The sequence below is a fragment of the Mytilus galloprovincialis genome, chromosome 7, assembly GCF_965363235.1.
Source record: "Mytilus galloprovincialis chromosome 7, xbMytGall1.hap1.1, whole genome shotgun sequence".
NCBI classification, from domain to species: Eukaryota; Metazoa; Mollusca; class Bivalvia; order Mytilida; family Mytilidae; genus Mytilus; species Mytilus galloprovincialis.
In genome coordinates this window covers 19,127,751-19,149,702 of record NC_134844.1, presented here as the reverse complement: position 1 = coordinate 19,149,702, position 21,952 = coordinate 19,127,751, and the positions used below count along the sequence as shown (strand labels likewise).

At 32.9% G+C, this 21,952-nt stretch overlaps 1 protein-coding gene and 1 long non-coding RNA gene across 2 annotated transcripts; one reads left to right on the top strand and one right to left on the bottom strand.

Moving 5' to 3' along the window:
* The first annotated feature begins 11,220 nt into the window (after window positions 1–11,220).
* LOC143084447 (uncharacterized) lies at window positions 11,221–16,799 on the top strand. Its single transcript, XR_012981079.1, has 3 exons — window positions 11,221–11,618; window positions 14,672–14,772; window positions 15,492–16,799. It is a non-coding gene; the product is annotated as an uncharacterized LOC143084447 (long non-coding RNA).
* Window positions 16,800–17,568: 769 nt separating this feature from the next.
* LOC143084446 (tyrosinase-like protein 1) lies at window positions 17,569–21,496 on the bottom strand. Its single transcript, XM_076260808.1, has 3 exons — window positions 21,055–21,496; window positions 19,930–20,045; window positions 17,569–19,119 (listed from the first exon to the last, which is right to left on the bottom strand). The coding sequence occupies exons 1-3, from the start codon at window positions 21,289–21,291 to the stop codon at window positions 18,255–18,257; spliced, it is 1,218 nt and encodes a 405-aa protein (XP_076116923.1). The 5' UTR covers window positions 21,292–21,496; the 3' UTR covers window positions 17,569–18,254.
* Between the last annotated feature and the right edge of the window lie 456 nt (window positions 21,497–21,952).

Sequence of the window (21,952 nt, the reverse complement as noted above, 5' to 3'; positions counted from 1 at the left end):
CTCTAAATAAAATATATTTACTTACTTACTTACTTACTTACCTATTTCTCGTATCAAACATAAACTAAAAGAACTAGCCAAGGAATTTGTTTTTGTCCCGGCCGATAAAGCTGCTAATTATATTATTACTGTTTGACTTAAATTATACATTGAGGTTCTGAAAAAAGAAAATACCAATTCACCAACATTCCAACTTACTCCATTTTCAGAAAACGACATCTGTAACAAACATAAACTATAAGCTACCGCTTTACAAGCAGAAACAAATACAATGAAAGTCCCAACTATGTACAATGTATTGGCTTCCGAAGTTACACAAAACACCTTACAAGTATAGATTTATTTCGTCTTCTAGACATTGTCACACTACTAAATTGTCTATTCTTCTTACCAGTACACTTGGTACAATCAAAAACTTGATAATAAATTGTTCAAATAAGGCCTTCGAAAATAGTGGAATTAATTTCTTTTGGAGTGTCAAGAACACATTGGAAGTACTTGATAAACTGCATGCTTATATTGGTGATTTTGAATCTGTTCAAAGTTTTGATTTTTCTACCCTGTATACCACATTGCCTCACATTCTCATTAAGAAAAAATCACACACCATATTTAATGGGCATTTAAAAAGTCAGAATGTGAATATATATGTTCAAACTCTTTTAGGTCATTTTTAAGTAGCAATAAACAAAAAAACTATGTCAATTGGACATGCTTTGATACTATATATGCCCTTGAATTTTTACTAGATAGTATTTTTGTTCGCTTTGAAGATTCCGTATATCGTCAGGTTATCGGAATTCCAATGGGGACTAACTGTGCACCACTTATTGCGGACCTGTTTTTGTATTACTATGAGTTACAATTTATGACAAAAATCGGCAAAGACCCATCCAAACATCATCTGATAAACAAATTTAAGAATACTTTTAGATATTTGGATGGTATTTTGGCTCTCAATAATGGCGACTTCAGTATGTATACTAAAGAAATTTATCCTGTTGAACTTACTTTAAATAAAGCTAATACTTACAACGACCACTTTCCTTTCCTCGATCGTGATATCTATATCATTAACGGAAAGCTTAATACTAAAATTTATGATAAAAGAGATGATTTTTCATTGCCTATCGTTAATTATCCATTTTTAGATGGTGACGTTCCCTTGTCACCATCTTCCAGTGTTTATATATTTCAACTTGTACGATTCGCTCGTGTATGTAACAATGTTTTAGATCTTAACGAGAGAAATTTATGTATTACTGAAAAATTATTACACCAGGGTTTTCGATATCACACTAGTCAAAATATATGTGATGATGGTATGATACTTAACCCCTAACGGGAAGGATTGTGCCTGATACTCATATGATGAAATCATAATCTTTCAATCAGTTTAATTGAAGTCTGTAGCTGGCATGTCAGTTGACTGCTAGTAGTCTGTTGTTATTTATGTATTATTGTCATTTTGTTTATTTTCTTTGCATCTTCTGACATCAGACTCGGACTTTTCTTGAACTGAATTTTAAATGTGCTAAATTGTTATGCGTTTACATTTCTACATTGGCTAGAGGTATAGGGGGAGGGTTGTGTACAATTTGGAAATTAGTATGGCGTTTATAATCACTGAACTAGTATATATTTGTTAGGGGTCAGCTGAAGGACGACTCCGGGTTGCGGGAATTTCTCGCTAAATTGAAGACCTGTTGGTGACCTTCTGTTGTTGTTTTTTTTTTTCTATGGTCGAGTTGTTGTCTCTTTGACACATTCCCCATTTCCATTCTAAATTTTATATTTTATATTTTGCAATGTGATCTTCAAAATTCCAAATGTTATTTAAACATTCTAGAATGTTAGGTTTGTGACCTCCAATGTTTTAGTAAGTTTATGTAGCCATTTCACAAACGCCTGTTTAGGAATGATATACCTTAGAAGTTACTCTCCAAAATTTTAATCAGACAGTCGGAATACAAACCTGACGACTTTAACCGCATGAAAGATCGAGTAATTGAACACAACATTCACTGCAATGATACCAATCGAGAGGCTCGGGAAGATTTTCTGGTAATAGAACTGATATATTTGCAATTCAAATGGTTATGTATGAAAGTTATTGTTCCCAATGAAAAAATATAGCCATCTCTTTTATAATTAATTCTAGTATTCAATCGATAATTATTGTCAATTCCGATTTCATTTTGTTAAAGTTCAGTTAAAAAATAAGATCAGTATGGTCATAGAAATGTATCCTTCATCTGTCAATGAAAGGATTTTATTTTAATAGAGGCACGTATAATAGTAGTCAAAAGACAAAACTTTTTTTTTCTCCTTCATAATTGAACATTTTGAGATTATCATAATCATTAATACTAAAAGAGAGAAATAAGGTATGATTGCCAATGAGACAAATATCCACAAAAATTAAAATGAAGTGGATGGAACCAATTATAGGCAATCGTATTGCCTTCAAAAATGAGAAAACCCCATACAGTAAAGTCGGCTATAAAAGGCCTTGGAATATAAGAAACAATTCTACTGACAAAAACAATGACTTAATTCCTAACAAAACAATTTATGTAAATCAAAGATGACAGGCATGAACCAACAACGACTACTTAACTACATCCTCCTGACTTGGAACAAGCACATACCGAATCATGGGACGGCGATGATGTAGTATAAAAATGAGAACAAAACGTAAAAGTCAGTTGAAAATGGCTTAACTCATCCAATCTATACAAAGTAGAAAAAAACATATAACAAAAACACAGACAGAACATGGCAAGGTATATAGACATCCATCATAATACAAAAACACAGACAGAACATGGCAAGGTATAATGACATCCATCATAATACAAAAACACAGACAGAACATGGCAAGGTATAATGACATCCATCATAATACAAAAACACAGACAGAACATGGCAAGGTATATAGACATCCATCATAATACAAAAACACAGACAGAACATGGCAAGGTATAATGACATCCTTCATAATACAAAAACACAAACAGAACATGGCAAGGTATAATGACATCCATCATAATACAAAATCACAGACAGAACATGGCAAGGTATAATGACATCCATCATAATACAAAAACACAAACAGAACATGGCAAGGTATAATGACATCCATCATAATACAAAAACACAAACAGAACATGGCAAGGTATAATGACATCCATCATAATACAAAAACACAGACAGAACATGGCAAGGTATAATGACATCCATCATAATACAAAAACACAGACAGAACATGGCAAGGTATAATGACATCCATCATGATACAAAAACACAGACAGAACATGGCAAGGTATAATGACATCCATCATAATACAAAAACACAGACAGAACATGGCAAGGTATAATGACATCCATCATAATACAAAAACACAGACAGAACATGGCAAGGTATAATGACATCCATCATAATACAAAAACACAAACAGAACATGGCAAGGTATAATGACATCCATCATAATACAAAAACACAAACAGAACATGGCAAGGTATAATGACATCCATCATAATACAAAAACACAGACAGAACATGGCAAGGTATAATGACATCCATCATAATACAAAAACACAGACAGAACATGGCAAGGTATAATGACATCCATCATAATACAAAAACACAGACAGAACATGGCAAGGTATAATGACATCCATCATAATACAAAAACACAGACAGAACATGGCAAGGTATAATGACATCCATCATAATACAAAAACACAGACAGAACATGGCAAGGTATAATGACATCCATCATAATACAAAAACACAGACAGAACATGGCAAGGTATAATGACATCCATCATAATACAAAAACACAGACAAAACATGGCAAGGTATAATGACATCCATCATAATACCAAAACACAAACAGAACATGGCAAGGTATAATGACATCCATCATAATACAAAAACACAGACAGAACATGGCAAGGTATAATGACATCCATCATAATACAAAAACACAGACAGAACATGGCAAGGTATAATGACATCCATCATAATACAAAAACACAGACAGAACATGGCAAGGTATAATGACATCCATCATAATACAAAAACACAGACAGAACATGGCAAGGTATAATGACATCCATCATAATACAAAAACACAGACAGAACATGGCAAGGTATAATGACATCCATCATAATACAAAAACACAGACAGAACATGGCAAGGTATAATGACATCCATCATAATACAAAAACACAGACAGAACATGGCAAGGTATAATGACATCCATCATAATACAAAAACACAGACAGAACATGGCAAGGTATAATGACATCCATCATAATACAAAAACACAGACAGAACATGGCAAGGTATAATGACATCCATCATAATACAAAAACACAGACAGAACATGGCATGGTATAATGACATCCATCATAATACAAAAACACAGACAGAACATGGCAAGGTATAATGACATCAATCATAATACAAAAACACAGACAGAACATGGCAAGGTATAATGACATCCATCATAATACAAAAACACAAACAGAACATGGCAAGGTATAATGACATCCATCATAATACAAAAACACAAACAGAACATGGCAAGGTATAATGACATCCATCATAATACAAAAACACAGACAGAACATGGCAAAGTATAATGACATCCATCATAATACAAAAACACAGACAGAACATGGCAAGGTATAATGACATCCATCATAATACAAAAACACAGACAGAACATGGCAAGGTATAATGACATCCATCATAATACAAAAACACAGACAGAACATGGCAAGGTATAATGACATCCTTCATAATACAAAAACACAAACAGAACATGGCAAGGTATAATGACATCCATCATAATACAAAAACACAGACAGAACATGGCAAGGTATAATGACATCCATCATAATACAAAAACACAAACAGAACATGGCAAGGTATAATGACATCCATCATAATACAAAAACACAAACAGAACATGGCAAGGTATAATGACATCCATCATAATACAAAAACACAGACAGAACATGGCAAGGTATAATGACATCCATCATAATACAAAAACACAAACAGAACATGGCAAGGTATAATGACATCCATCATAATACAAAAACACAAACAGAACATGGCAAGGTATAATGACATCCATCATAATACAAAAACACAAACAGAACATGGCAAGGTATAATGACATCCATCATAATACAAAAACACAGACAGAACATGGCAAGGTATAATGACATCCATCATAATACAAAAACACAGACAGAACATGGCAAGGTATAATGACATCCATCATAATACAAAAACACAGACAGAACATGGCAAGGTATAATGACATCCATCATAATACAAAAACACAGACAGAACATGGCAAGGTATAATGACATCCATCATAATACAAAAACACAGACAGAACATGGCAAGGTATAATGACATCCATCATAATACAAAAACACAGACAGAACATGGCAAGGTATAATGACATCCATCATAATACAAAAACACAGACAGAACATGGCAAGGTATAATGACATCCATCATAATACAAAAACACAGACAGAACATGGCAAGGTATAATGACATCCATCATAATACAAAAACACAGACAGAACATGGCAAGGTATAATGACATCCATCATAATACAAAAACACAGACAGAACATGGCAAGGTATAATGACATCCATCATAATACAAAAACACAGACAGAACATGGCAAGGTATAATGACATCCATCATAATACAAAAACACAGACAGAACATGGCAAGGTATAATGACATCCTTCAAAATACAAAAACACAAACAGAACATGGCAAGGTATAATGACATCCATCATAATACAAAAACACAGACAGAACATGGCAAGGTATAATGACATCCATCATAATACAAAAACACAAACAGAACATGGCAAGGTATAATGACATCCATCATAATACAAAAACACAAACAGAACATGGCAAGGTATAATGACATCCATCATAATACAAAAACACAAACAGAACATGGCAAGGTATAATGACATCCATCATAATACAAAAACACAAACAGAACATGGCAAGGTATAATGACATCCATCATAATACAAAAACACAGACAGAACATGGCAAGGTATAATGACATCCATCATAATACAAAAACACAGACAGAACATGGCAAGGTATAATGACATCCATCATAATACAAAAACACAGACAGAACATGGCAAGGTATAATGACATCCATCATAATACAAAAACACAGACAGAACATGGCAAGGTATAATGACATCCATCATAATACAAAAACACAGACAGAACATGGCAAGGTATAATGACATCCATCATAATACAAAAACACAGACAGAACATGGCAAGGTATAATGACATCCATCATAATACAAAAACACAAACAGAACATGGCAAGGTATAATGACATCCATCATAATACAAAAACACAGACAGAACATGGCAAGGTATAATGACATCCATCATAATACAAAAACACAGACAGAACATGGCAAGGTATAATGACATCCATCATAATACAAAAACACAGACAGAACATGGCAAGGTATAATGACATCCATCATAATACAAAAACACAGACAGAACATGGCATGGTATAATGACATCCATCATAATACAAAAACACAGACAGAACATGGCAAGGTATAATGACATCCATCATAATACAAAAACACAAACAGAACATGGCAAGGTATAATGACATCCATCATAATACAAAAACACAAACAGAACATGGCAAGGTATAATGACATCCATCATAATACAAAAACACAAACAGAACATGGCAAGGTATAATGACATCCATCATAATACAAAAACACAGACAGAACATGGCAAGGTATAATGACATCCATCATAATACAAAAACACAGACAGAACATGGCAAGGTATAATGACATCCATCATAATACAAAAACACAGACAGAACATGGCAAGGTATAATGACATCCATCATAATACAAAATTAAGGTTGTTTTGTCTGATTTGTTATCAACCGTTCTTACTTCTTCGCAAAACAAAGTTGGCATGACATGCAGGAGCGTAGCCTCGGTAAAAAAAAATATTTTCCTTCACTGTATTTTCGTTTAAATGATTATTGCAGCAAACTGGCTACTAAACAATATTGTAGCAACTTGTTATGTCTTGTTGGCGCGGTTATTGATTCATACCCTTTACGAATTATTCAAGACTTATGGGAACATTTGAATTAATTTTCCCCCCTCTACTTGGAAATACCCTTTACGGTAGTTTTCTGTAATTCAAGTTTGTCAGAGTAAAAGGAAATCGACAACAGATTTATTTTGTCCTACCCCATTGCAAGCGAAAACAAGTGAGTAGAATAGATGAGGATGCAATTCACGAGTCACCCGATCAAATCACTTTACCATTGAATTAGGTCAATTAGTTAATTTTGTGTCAGAATAATTTCTAGTATATGAGGGCCTCGGTGAGGTTTTAAGAAAACAGAAAAATCGGCCCTGAAATTAATTTAAATTTAAAAGAATATGGATTTAAAATGGTGCTATATTATAAAATAAAGGAAAATCAAATTGTGGGCGACAACGATTAAAAAATAAATATCTAAGCATTCAAACCCTCATTTATAACCGTTGACATGTTCCCCTACGACTATGTTCATTGACTATAGTACTAAACAAAACAAAATATGCGTTTATATACTATAGTGCACAGAAAATAATTTATATGTTGTGGTTCTCAAGTTTTATTCTCGCTATTTTAAATTCATAGTACGTTTTCACAAGCAGGGAATTTAAAATATTTAAAGGAATCACCAATTCCAGAGAAATATGTTTGTTAGTTAAAACATAATGTCAGTTTATATATAAAAGATCAACCAAATACTGTTCATTTATAATGAAGACTTCAGAATAAAGTAAATGTTAGTTATTCGCCGGTTGTCATGTTCATCGTGAATGAAAAAAAAAGTTAAAAATCATTCAATATGTAATTTCATGACCTTCGAAGTAATAAACCACTAAAAGAAGTGCCGTGCTACACTTTACATGTAGCATATGTTTTCTCCTAGTTTATCCTGAAATTCGTTTGTTCAATCCAACTGTCATTTTGTGGTGATTATCTATAATTCGTTGATTCGCGACCTACGACCAAATAAATGATCATCACAAAACTTATTACAAATAAACCTTAATATTTGCGTTTGGTTTTTTTTCTGTATTGAACATTTTGTACAGGTTTCTTCTATCCACCGAGCAAGGTCATGATTTTCTTGTGATATGACGTGTGAGGTACAGCCAACTATATTAGATTGTACTACGGCTTGGAAATATATTGGGAGCCATTAGGCATTTGAGCTGGCTTTCTGCTGGGAACAGTATGTCAATATATATATGTTCCTGCTTTCTGTAACTGCTAGCAAGTCAGGAAACTGACTTTACATTGGTTGTCTAATGTGATACCTTCACGTATTTTGTTATTTTTATAGCTTTGAGTACAGATGGTAAGGCATATAATTAACATTATTATGATGAAATAACATTGAGCAGCAACTATTTTTAACGATTTTTTCTTGTTCAAATTGTAAAAACCCCTATAGCTTCAGGGGGCTGCGCCCCCTTGACCCCCTGCCTCGGTATAAACAGAAGGCAAGCTACGCCACTGCATAAATTGTCATTATCTCATCAAAATGCTGGTCATCAACGTATCTTGCATTCAGTATATTCAGTACGGTTTTTTAATATGTACTATAATACTATTTTTTAATATACCCTTTTCTACAGACAATTTAAATTCGAAAATACTCAGTGTACTCGCGCACATGCTGTTGTAGAATGTATCCCCTTTTATTTTGTCTTGCCTATAGAAAATTTCAATCAATCCGCTTGTGGAACCCATCGTGGAAAACTGTTCCGTTAATTTGAGCCACGAAAGCAGCATACTTCATAAATACTTGGTCAACTAAGCCATATAAAGATATAAAATGATAAATGTAACACATGTTACATAAGCATACAAAAATGAAGATGGTAGCCAACGAACTTAATAAACTTGCGTTATTACCGAAATACATTTGTAATCGACCAAAAATATATATGAACATCTAACCAATATCTTAAATAAAAAGCTAAAGTTGTTGAAAAGGGGAAGGAGGGTGGGAAAGTTTATAAAATCTCAATATAAAAATCTTGTTTACAAAACTATCGATCTGTAGATAAGCAAGAAAGTGTAATAAGATACATAGTGAAGAAACTAACCAATGGGAATCCAGTCAAAAGAGCGTAATGCAGGGGTTCCCCAAAGGATTATGAAAATAATCAAAAAGAAATGAATTAATGATTTTCGTCGTTTGCATAAAATAAGTTATTAAAATAACTTGCCTATAATTTATCAAGTTGTGGTTCATGTTGACAAAAACTGAGAACTAAGTGTTTCTTTGTTGCATTCGGTAATTGTATATGCAATGTGCATTTCTTTTAATTAATTCGTTATTTGATTGATTTCGAAAAGAAATAAATTACACAAAGTCGCATTTATCTGCAGTGCATCAGTAAATATGATTTAACTTTTGACATATCTTTTAGATCAAACGCATGTTGGTTATAGTTAATGAGACATTTACCTTCAATTACTTAGAAAAGTCAAACATAAAGACTTTCAAAACAGAAAAAAAAACAATTGTGTGATTTATAACACTCCTGGAAGATATGTATGTGCCAGTAAGTACAAAAGTCTACCAGGTCAGGACGGAATAATTTACAGTCAGAATGAATGTTCAGGTAATTTGTTTTATTTCATATTTATAGCCAAGCAATTTATTACCAACAAATTGTTATGAGGTTTCTTTTACATAAAAAATGCAAAAAACTGTCAAGTCAATACTCATTGACAAATTGATGCTGTGACAACGTGTGCTGTTGTGACTGTGCATGCTGTTGTGACAGCTCGTGATGTTGCGACTGCGCGTGCTGTTGTGACAGTGTGTGTTGTTGTGACTACTCGTGCTGTTGTGATTGCTCGTGCTGTTGTAACTGTGCGTGCTGTTATGACTGCTCGTGCTGTTATGACTGCACGTGCTGTTGTGACTGTGCGTGTTGTTGGTATTACTCGTGTTGTTGTGACTGTTCGTGCTGTTGACATATAATACAAAAATACAAAGTAGAAATGCATTAGACACACATTTCAATAAATGTGTACCTCTGACCTGTCAAAACAGTTCCATATGGACACACTTTCATGATTCTGTTGATTTTAAAAATAAATGAACTTTTAAATCTGAATTAGACCAGTATTGCAGCAGAAAAATATTCGAATATATTAGATTGACAATAAATTAAATTCTAATGTTACACTTTTTGTTATATCGGTTTCATTTATTGCTGAATATACGATATGGACTTTGCTCTTTGTTTAAGACCATACGATGACCTAAAGGTGCTAAAATCAATATAGTTTTGGACTTTGTTGGCCAGTTGTTCTATTAGCGATTATACCATATATACTTAATTCATATATATCTTTAATGAGATCAAAAACTCTGGAGAAGAGGGTGATGAAAATCCTGACCTTACAACAAGAATCATGTGCTTTGTAAGATTTAGACACTTGGTCTAGTGGTCACTGATGTAATTATAAGACTACAATTTTGATCATATTAAAAAGAAAGTAAATATATGTTAAATGATACAAAGAACTCGGGCTTCAGTATTTATTAGACAAATTTTATGTCACCGGGAAGGACATGAGACTATCATTACTGTAATCTTATCTGTTATGTAAACTACTTTGAAATTTTAAGTTTTTAGTATTTAAAAAAATGTGGTCTGATTGACAATGAGACAACTATCCATCAGGTTTAAAATGACGTGAATGTTACGGCCTTCAACAATGAGAAAATCCATACCGTATAGTCGGTTATTAAAGGGCCCGACATGGAAAATATGAAGCAATTCCATTGAGAAAACTAACAGCTTAATTTATAACAAAACAATTTCATAAAAAAGTATGACATACATGAACCAATGACAACCACTGAGCTACATGTTCCTTGCTTAGGATAGGAACATACATAATGTGGCGGGGTAGTCTTTCTTGTTGGCTTTCATGACATTGCTATGGAAAAAGCATCAACTAAAAATGAAGGCACATTTAATTTCTATTCTCTATCATGAATTACATGTTCTTTTTTTTTAATTCTATAGATGTCAGGTTGGCTATTTCTGATGACTCTCTCGTTGTTTACATGGAACTCAGTTGCCTGGATACAGGAAAGGTTAGACAGATCGAATGATTTTGAGGAATGTTACGGAATACATGCATCAAATATAAGTGGAAAACTACCTTTGGCAGAAAATTCATTCGAGAAAAGATGCACAGATTTATTAATACCTTTCGACTCATCTCGTAAACGTATTGGCAATTTTACCGCAAAAGAGATCAATTATATTCAGAGTATATTTAGGAAAATAAACGGCGAAACTTATAAAATTCAACGAAACCGAGTCCGAAGACAAGTTCCTCTTGTACCAAATAGTCAAAATAATATTTGGAGATATAGACAGGAAGTAAGAACCAATAATGGATATCATTTCAATTTATATGCAACCAGAGTGAGGGAATTGAAAGCGGTAAGTATATATTTGATATGTGAAGCGAAATTGGAGAATTGAATTTCTTAAACGCAAAGAGAGATGTAGAATTGAAAAGGCTTATAGTGCCTAACAAGATTTTGTGAGGTAGACGAAATTGACCTTAAAACGATCGTATTAACTGTTTTGTTTCAAAAATAGGTAGATCGGATATATTTTGACTTTATTTAATAAGTTCTTTAGTTTGGGATTAATTGTAATTAGCATGTTCCTATGAGACTGAATAAGTGTTGTTTTTTTGTAAGATAAAAATAATTTTACCTGGCGTAACCGTGTGTAAAGTGTATATCGGCATTTCTCTCCGAAAAATGTCGTTCTGTATTGGTACAGTTTTTGGATCTTTCATTTATGTATTTAAGGCCATACAAAGTTTGGGCTTCAAAAGTCCACATGATTATTGACTTTATACAGAAAATTTGTCCTTTTAAAACATAAAATGTTTCCAAAACAATACGTTACTACAAAGTAAAATCATTTCTCAAAACAATGCAAAATTTTCATTTCGAAGTATTGTCATAAAGTGCGTTGAAATAAACAGTGGTATAGCAAACATCGAATTCCCTCACAAAATCTTGTTAGTATAAAAAAAGAAGATATGGTATGATTGACAATGAGACAACTATCCACAAAAGACCAAAATGACACAGACATTAACAACTGTAGGTCACCGTACGGCCTTCAACAATGAGCAAAGCCCATACCGCATAGTCAGCTATAAAAGGCCCCGATAAGACACTGTAAAACAATTCAAACGAGAAAACTAACGGCCTTATTTATTTAAAAAAAAAATGAACGAAAAACAAATATGTATCACATAAACAAACGACAACCACTGAATTACAGGCTCCTGACTTGGAACAGGCACATACATACATAATGTGGCGGGTTAAACATGTTAGCGGGATCCCAACCCTCCCCCTAACCTGGGACAGTGGTATAATAGTACAACATAAGAACGAACTATAAAAAATCAGTTGAAAAAGGCTTAACTCGTCAGATGGAAAAAATACAAGTGGACGTCGGCACTTTAGTCTTTAGTACCGTATACATACAAAAAATATATGCTGTTTATCGGGATTATGTATATATATTAACATACTACCAGCTTACAGAACTGGTTTCAATTTACCTTTTTAATATATTCCAAAATGATTCGAAAATCAAAAAGAAATGGAATATGAGTTTTGTTCATTGTCGAATGCGTACAGTGCTTTAAAGTATTTGTTTTGTTAAAGTCATATGAAACGAGTGACTGGTGAAAAATAATGTTTATCCAATTCTCGAACCAATGCATGTATATATCATAAACTTAGTCTTCTGTGCACGATTTTATCATTTTTTACGCAAAAATATCGTATAATCGTCTTTTTTTTTCTCTCTGTCCGGAATGAAGTGAAAATATGGACGCTCATTAATTGTCGTGTTTTGAAGCTGTAGTTTACCGATTGTCACCTTATAGTAAACAAAGAAGCATGGATATTGAGCACGTGTATAACATGTACTATAGTATTAATGAATGGGTATTTTTATAATGACCCTATTATATGTCCAAGGTCTGTAATAATGGTCGAGGAAGTCTGTAATGGCACGAGGCAACGCCGAGGGCCATTACAGACATCCGAGGCCATTATTACTGGCCAAGGACATATAACAGGGCCATTATAAAAACACCCATTTCTTAATACATTTATTAACCAACTGAAAAAAAAAATGTATGTATTGCTGCCAACTTGATGTACTCTCTTACTCTTTTAATGACAGTTTAGTTTGAAAAAAAAAAATTGTACTTCCCCATGATCAAGCTTTAAATATACCAAATATCCAAGATATTAAGTTGAAAGAAGTTATGTGTTGAAAAACAGGATGAACAGTGATCCCTTTACATGGTTCTTTAATGTTTGTTGCTGGTTACTAAATTAAATAAAATACAAAAAGGTATTATACTCTTTACAGCTTAATTTTATTAAATTTATTAAAAACCCTAACTGGGCTTAATACAGACAAGCTGGACATTAATACAGGGCCATTACAGAAAAACAGGGCCATTACAGAAAAAACAGGGCCATTACAGAAAAACAGGGCCATTACAGAAAATATTTCATTTTAGTAACCAGTCATTTTTGGCAATAATGTACTTAGTTGGTTAATAAAATCAGATTAAAGTTTATTTCAGTGACAGATCCATGCATATTGCGATCAAAATGATTTTAACGAGAGGGTCACGCTAAGGTCACTATGAATACGGAAAATATGTTGGCGAATTGCTTCCTGGAAGCAAGCATTTAAAAAGTAGACTTCTTAAAAATGTTGACAAATTGAATAATTTTCTTAAAAAAAAAATATATGTACATAAGTTTAATAATGATAACTATCCAGTTTGATATAAAAAAAAAACACAAATGCATCATTTTTTTTTTAATTTGAGGTTTCATATGACTTTAACATCATTGTTTGGTTTTTTTGCCATTGGTGAATAGGTATCTGATAGACATATGTGATAATACAACACATACTTATTTTTCTAAAATTAATTAAAACTAGTTCAAGTTTGTTTTACAAAAAAAGTTATTCAAATCAATTTGTATTCGTCATATAAATAGTTTTAAAGAGCCCTTTCTTTCACTTTATCACTTGAGGTAATTTGTAAGAGAAGATTGGCATGTTATCAATGAAATCAAGTTTAAATATTCTTTTTGTTTTTGATATTCGAATATTAATCAGTTATTACTGTTGATCAAGGATGATTTATATTTTACAAACATATTGTATTTGTTTTTGTTTTTGTTTTTGTTTTTGTTTTTTTTTAATCTTCTGCAATGGTACATTTCATTTTTGGCATTGATTTCTATTATTTTCCATGAGTGCTACTAATGCTAATTGTTTGAACAGCATATATTTTGTGTTTATATTTGTGTGTTAAAACATTCGTCATTAACATACTAGTATGTAACAATAACATATGTGCTTCTTGACATTAAATGTTTGAATATAAATTCATTTTTAGTTTTTAACAGTATTCCATATACTTTTAGACAGGCCAATATGATATTATAGCCAATATCAATAGAGTGTCAGTATCCAAAGCTTACGTCGGCATCAATTTCCTTCCATGGCATAGACTTATACTGCTCGTGTAAGTAAAATAAAATAAACTTTTGGTAAAATATACGGAACGAGCGTTGGATTTTTATTCCAAATGAAACTATATATGAACTGTTAATTTTATTCATTTGAAATGTAATACACATTGTAATATATTATTTTCCATGATCAAAACATAAATAAAATTACACGAGATTGTTTATATTAGGCAGCAACCATTTGATTTTTTTTGGGGGGGGGGGGGAGGGCTATGGTTTTTTTTTCTCTGGACAAATTTTTTTTTTCGCCTGCGGCGAAAAACAATCTATTTTTTTCGCGACAAGTCGAAAACAATTTTTTTCTTTCAATTTTAGCATTACATATAGTGGCAGCTATAGTTTAATATATGCTCCAACAGCCTCGAAAACAACACACGTCACTGATTTACTTGACATTGTTATGTTAGGCCTTTTATTGCTGGCAATATACATTATTGATTTTGATCATTTTAAAAGTCCGAACGGTGGCCTTTAGTATAGTTGTTTAAATCCGTTTCATGTGGACAGGTGGCTAGGTGTCACATCGATAACCATACTACTTCTCCTTATTTTGTTACATTTATGGGTTTTATTTATTTTGTCAAAGCTCATCGAAAAAAGTACCACAAAACCGTAATTGATTTTTTAAATCAAATATAACATACCAATAAGGATAATCGATAACAAAAATATTTTTTGTTGCGATAGTATTCATTTTTTTTTTTTTCTCCAGATTAGAAACTGCCCTTGGTGTCCCTATTCCATACTATGATTCATCCTTAGACCATGAGATGGAAGATCCGACCAATTCTTGTGTGTGGGAACCAAGATATTTTGGAGAGGGCATTGGTCCCGTACTTCAAGGAAGATTTGCCAACTTTATAACTCCCGCAGGACCACTGTTCAGGAAGATTAACGCCGGTGGTGTTCTGATATCGAGGCCGATGATAATAAGTCATGTGTGGTCACAGAGATACCTAACTGAAATTTCAACACCAACTGCAAGATACAAATCTAACTTGGAAGGCCAAAGCAACAATGTTCATTATTGGATTAACGGTATTATATCAAACTTGGCGTTAAGTGCGTACGATCCAATCTTCTTTTGCCATTATGCCTTTATCGATTACATATGGGATATTTTTAGAACGGTTCAAAGTTCAAAAGGAATAAACTCGGAAACAGATACTGGGAAAAGGTATCCACCAGGTCAGAACCCAAGCGATTCGTCCGATTTAAATGGTCTTCTAAACTCGGAAGGGTACAGTTTCAAGACGTCCAATTTGGTATCCTACCGTCGGTGGGCACAGTGTCCTTCGTGTGATATATCCGACGATGTGTATTGTGATAAAGTCAGATGGGTCTGTGTTTCCCGACAAAAGCCAATTCCATCAGCAATTCCACAACAAATTGCAATTCACCAAACCGACAGACTAGCTAGTATATCTGCGTTAAAGGATGGCAAATTCGGACCCCCATTTACGCCGTTTGCTAACGATTCAAGGACAAGGGGAGATGCTGTGCAAGCTTCGCAAATGGAGAAGGATATGGAAAAGAAAAATCAGAAATTTAGAGTGTCTTAATTATGACAATTTGATGACTTCTAGTTTTTGGTTTTATATACATTTGATTTCATAAGGTAATGGATTTATGCTTGTCTTTTGAAATAAGAAATATTTATTTTTATTAACAACACCAAATTAAAGTCATTTTCAATGTATTTATCTTTGATTGGTTTAATTGATGTTAAACTTATGTTTTCATACTTTGACTCTCTGTATCCGACAGTAAAACATTGCAAAAGAGGAATGTCTGGTTAGCTGTGAGGGATATATAGATAAGCATCTACATCCAGTTAAAATTGAGAATTTAAATTCGATGCATAGCGTAGGGTCACTCTCTCTTTCTCAGAGTAAAGTATATAAACCCTTGAAGTAACTCTTTGAGGTGTATGTTGTGACTGGTTGTAAGCCAATATCTCTGTCCACAAAATACCATCATCTTCCAGTGGTGGTCTTTAATCATCCCTGATGACCCCTGATGACCCCTGATGACCCACCATGTTAAACATACCTATTGAATTAAGTGCTAATTTCTTATCGTTTAAAATATTAATGAAATATTGACACTTATACGTTAAAATGACCGAAAATAAACATAAGGCATTCAATAAAAAAGTGTTTTATGCATATGTATTGTTTATGTTTAATATTGCATTCATGTATATATAGAAACTTTAATGCTGAAAAATAAAGATTGATTATCAACATGAAATTAAATCAAAGTATATACATCAAATAAAAAGAATGTGGGCTGCATAGATACATTATTATATATAAAAGTAAAACAAAAATACTGAACCTTAAGGTTCATCCAAAAACCGAATGTTCCTAAAAACTGAAAAGAATCATACATTATCAACAAACAGAACAAGTGAAAAAATCAACTGTCATATTCCTTACTTGGTATAGACACTTTACGAAAAAAAATATGACTTGAACCTGGATTTACAGCTAGCTAAACCTCCCACTTATATTACAGTTGTTGTTGGGTTCGTTTTATTAACAACATACGATAAGCAACCAAAACAAACATTGTAACTAAGACAATAATTTGGATCCAGAAGAAAAAAATGTGTAAACATAAATCACGCCATATAACACTGTATAACTGCCTCATACAAACAAGTTGAACAAACACACAAAAAAAAGGTTTTGTACTTATAAGTCACACTAACAGACGCAGTTAAAAAATGAAGATGTAAGTTATTGTATTATGTGTAAGTTGTTCATATTGTATGTAGAATATACATATTTATTTCCACGATGAAGTTCAAATTAAGTAAAATATGAATACTCGAGTAAACAACACTGAAAAACTCTGGCGACAGTATACAATCTGATATGGAAAATATGAATTAAAATCATTAAGTTACTTTTTTTCGAGAAATTTATTTGTATACGCAATTTATATTCAAAATCATCTAATAAACAGTTGTGAGATGACTTTCTTCATTCATAATGGTTTTCAGGGACAACTGGTTTTGCCCAAATTTTTTTTCTAGAGCACATTAACAAAGGTAGTCTGTAGCCAGTCCCAACATTAAAGCATCAGTTTTAAATTTTATAATTATACAAGCGTGGGTCGGGTTTCAAATTGTATGACGTTCAAAATTGTTTTAGTAGAATCAGAATAGATCGATAAGATTCATTTGTTATTCGAACTGTTTATTGATACTTATTTTTACTCCTTTCTGTTTTGTGATATTGGGGGTTGATTTGTAATCTTTTTATGCGTAAGGTTTTCCTTATCGCAAGACTCACATTTAGCTGTTCGGATTGCATTAAGAAAACAAATGATTAATTCTGACATTCTTCGGTTTGTTATTCATGTATATTTCTTAGAATACAAAAGTTTTATGCAATATGCATTTCTCAATTTATATCTAATCAAGACCACCTTTTTAAATACTTCAATTAATTTTAATTATTGTTTTCTATGGTTCCACTATGTGATGTATATCACGTTTATATTTCATTTTCTTAACCCAAACTATTATTTTTTTCTTTTTTGGCTGAGTGACAGAGTCATGACGAACTCGTTTGTCCCACCTAAAACGTTTAAATACTGGACCAAATTTGCCTTCAGCAAGACCATTTTCCCTGGCAATTTTTCCTGCCAACATTCGATTCCCTTGATAGGTTCCTGGAGGTTGTTCCCGTGATACACAATACCCAGTGTTCCCGTTACAATACAAATCTGTACTAAATCCACAAAATGGACATTTTGGCGTTGGGTCGTATTGAACAAGACGTGCAATGCTATTTAAATATCCATCTCTGTTAGTGTATCCTTCGATTCCAAATGCTTCTTCGTCTACACCGTGTCCTGTCCTGTTGGACGGAACGAAATCAAAAGCTGGATTAATGCCACGTGACATCTGAAGCATTCGAAAAACTTCCCAAATATAATCAACAAAACAGTGATGTAGCCAGAATATAGGATCGTGAGGGGCCAGAACGAGGCTGTCCATGGTACCATCGACCCATATATGTACACCATTATGTTGTTCTTCTAAACCGTCATCGGGTGCAGATGTTGGATCTGATATTTCTCTCAACCTTGTTTTTGACCAAATTCTTGGAATTAGCCTTTTATCGTACAACATTCCATCGGAACCAATATTTCGGATGAGAGAGCCACCTGGAGTTTGAAATCCTGCAAACGGTCCAGTTTCAAGTGCACCAAATCCATTTCCGAAATATTTTGATGTCCATAAAATAGATTTAGTCGGGTCCACCATTTCTTGGTCAAGTGACGAGTCCCAATAAGGAATCGGTACACCCAATGCAGTTTCGTATCTAAACAAAGTTAGAACAGAGGACTATATTGTGAGATAAAAGAAAAGTGATATCGACATATAAACTGGACACAGCTGTGTTACTCTTATGTCAGTATTTTGCATCTTTTGTCTTTATGCTAGATTTTTTTGTGATTCGTGTCGATCTGAAGGGTAAAACCATGTTTAACTCCGCAACTTTCTAAATGTGAATGAAGTCATGCTGCTCCTGTATTTAGTGATTTTTGTTGGTCACTGTCTGTCATGTTTGTTTTTCGTGTCGTAGTTCTCTTATATTTGATACGTTTCCATCAGTTTTAGTTTGCAACCCGGATTTGTTTTTTCCTAATCGATTTATGAATTTCGAACAGCGGTATACTACTATTGCCTATTTTTCGTTTATTGTTTTGCCATAAGTCATGCCATTGTTTGTTTTGTTTGTTAACATTATGTTATGGTTACCAATATGGTATTGATTTTTTTTGTATTCTGAAGGTATATATAAATTGTTTCATTTTGAACCGTGTTGGAGATTGTCTCATTGGCAACTTTACCTCATCTTCTACTTGTATGACAAAAACTCACGTTGAGTAATGCAAATTGTTACCCTGTCGATACACTACACCATCTCTTAAACTGCTAGGTGTTTCGTGTGATTTACTTATAGTACTAGTATAAAAGCTTTTGTCAAGGCTTAAATAGTTTCACGAACAATTACTTATTCAGAGGGAATATATAATCGTACATCGTTTCCTCTGTTGCAACCCTTTTTTGAAAGGATTTAGAATCCAGAAAGAGTGAAGCTGTCATTGTGATTTTACTTTTTACTTACATTAACAGGTAAAGTCTATGCCATGGCAAAAAGTTTGGTCCACTGTGAGCCTGTATCATTGCTAGTCCATGTATATCTGCTATTGTATCGTAACGACTTCTTCCACCACCGCCACTCTGAAATACCATAAGGTTTGTTACAAAAAGATGATATGGATTATCTGGTAACAGAGAATGCTTATCAAGGGACATAATTAAAAAAAACATATATTAAAGTTCACTTTAAAATAAGCTAACTGCTTGTCTTCGACATTTTAGTGTGAGCTTGAATCTTACGTATAGCAAATAAAATGTTTCATAAAGTAAAGCAAAAAACAAATAAATGAAAAAGGCAAACTATTCAAATTATAGTTAGATTTTTAAAAACAAATAATTTAAAAAGTAAAACAGACAAAAAAAACGAACTCCGAGGAAATTCAGATTGGCAAGTCCTTTATTAAATGGCACAAAGCTCAAATACACCAAACAAATAAAACAACTGTCGGGTTCCTGGCTTGGTACAAGCATTTCTTTTAAGTTAAAAAAATGTTGATAAACCTGGTTTTGTAGCTAAATTGACCTCTCACTTGTACGACTGGCAATTTCCCCATTACTTACAGAAAAATATTATTCTAATCCCTTTTTTTCTTTTTTTTTTTTTTCAATTCCAATTGAAATACTAGTAATGAAATATGAATTTTATTAGCAAATTAAATCATTTTGAAATAATAATCAAATAATACTGCCTACAGTTCTGATAAGAGTAGCTAGCTATGGTGTTGTTTCATAACTTTAGTTCACAAATATATAATGTATATCCATTCTAAATTCTTTATTACACATAGTCTATCAAAGATATACTATCAACAACAAATTCTAACAATGAAAGCAGACATTGCGATAAGATAAAATACAACCACTGACGAAGGACAAAAAGTAGCAAGGTATAAACAACATTTTTCCCAATCACAGCCCTCCCTTTTTTTCGATCAAAAAGGTTTGTAAAAGAGCATACTAAAATATTCAACACTGGAAAATAATATCGCCCATAATATTCATTGAAAGATACCATAATAACTTTCTGTGGTAAACTCATAGACATTATTAAGTATGTTATTTTATTTATTTATTATCATTGTGTATTTACCATGTCGAATTTAAGTCTCCTGACTCCAGCGACGTATCTCTCCCAATGACGATGTGGGGCACTTCGGACTTCTCTTCTGTATCGAGCACGATACTTGCCATGTCTTTTGAACCTGTTTGAATGTTGCTTATTTTCGGTATAAGTCCATGTTTCTGCTGTTAACTGCCGAAAAAGAGAAGATATATAACGTTTCTCTTCGGCAGTAAAGTTACTTGGTGTATGATGAGTTGGTTTCATTCTGAGCAGTCGTTCTTCGCAATCATTTTGCAAATCTTTTAATGCGATACCGCTATCTTGTCCACTCAATCCATAAAAGTCGGAACAGTCTTGTATACTGGTTGGCGTTTGTTTCCCAAAGATTGAGACAAAAAACAGTTGTAATGTGATAATCACAAATATTTTATTCGATACAATTAAGTCTGCAAATAGTTTTTCTGGTTTCATAATGCCTAAAATAAAATAAAGATATTTGGGTTAGTATCTTCGCGTGTATGTTCGAAGTAATACTATTTAAGTCTGATTATATTATTTTGTATTTAAAACATTATTTTGGTTGTCTTCTAATTCTATAAGGTCAATGAATCATTGTATGAAACTAATTCCTGTAACATGACTACATCAAATTATTTACAGTGAATTGTAGATTTTTTAGTCGTCACAAATCACATTTTGAGCACACATGAATTAAAACATACTAGAACACACCCGCAAAATCGCGGGCATTCAGAGCGTTGTTGAAAGTATGTAAACTGTTGTAGGAAGAATTTTGTAAAATATTTTGTGACTGGAAAATTTAAGGAAATGTATCAAAAGTCAAGGTGCTTGCGGATAGGACAATTGTTCTTGCCCCCTCCTCCTTTTTTTTCCAATTTTCCAAGTTTTTTGTTTTCTATTAATT

Excerpts from the sequence above, each read along its gene's own strand:
- LOC143084446 (XM_076260808.1), bottom strand. The coding sequence starts at position 21,291 with ATGAAACCAACTCATCATACACCAAGTAACTTTACTGCCGAAGAGAAA. Across the intron at positions 20,046-21,054 it reads GGAGACTTAAATTCGACATG|AGTGGCGGTGGTGGAAGAAG; the intron begins GTAAATACACAA and ends ATGGTATTTCAG. Across the intron at positions 19,120-19,929 it reads CATAGACTTTACCTGTTAAT|ATACGAAACTGCATTGGGTG; the intron begins GTAAGTAAAAAG and ends AACTTTGTTTAG.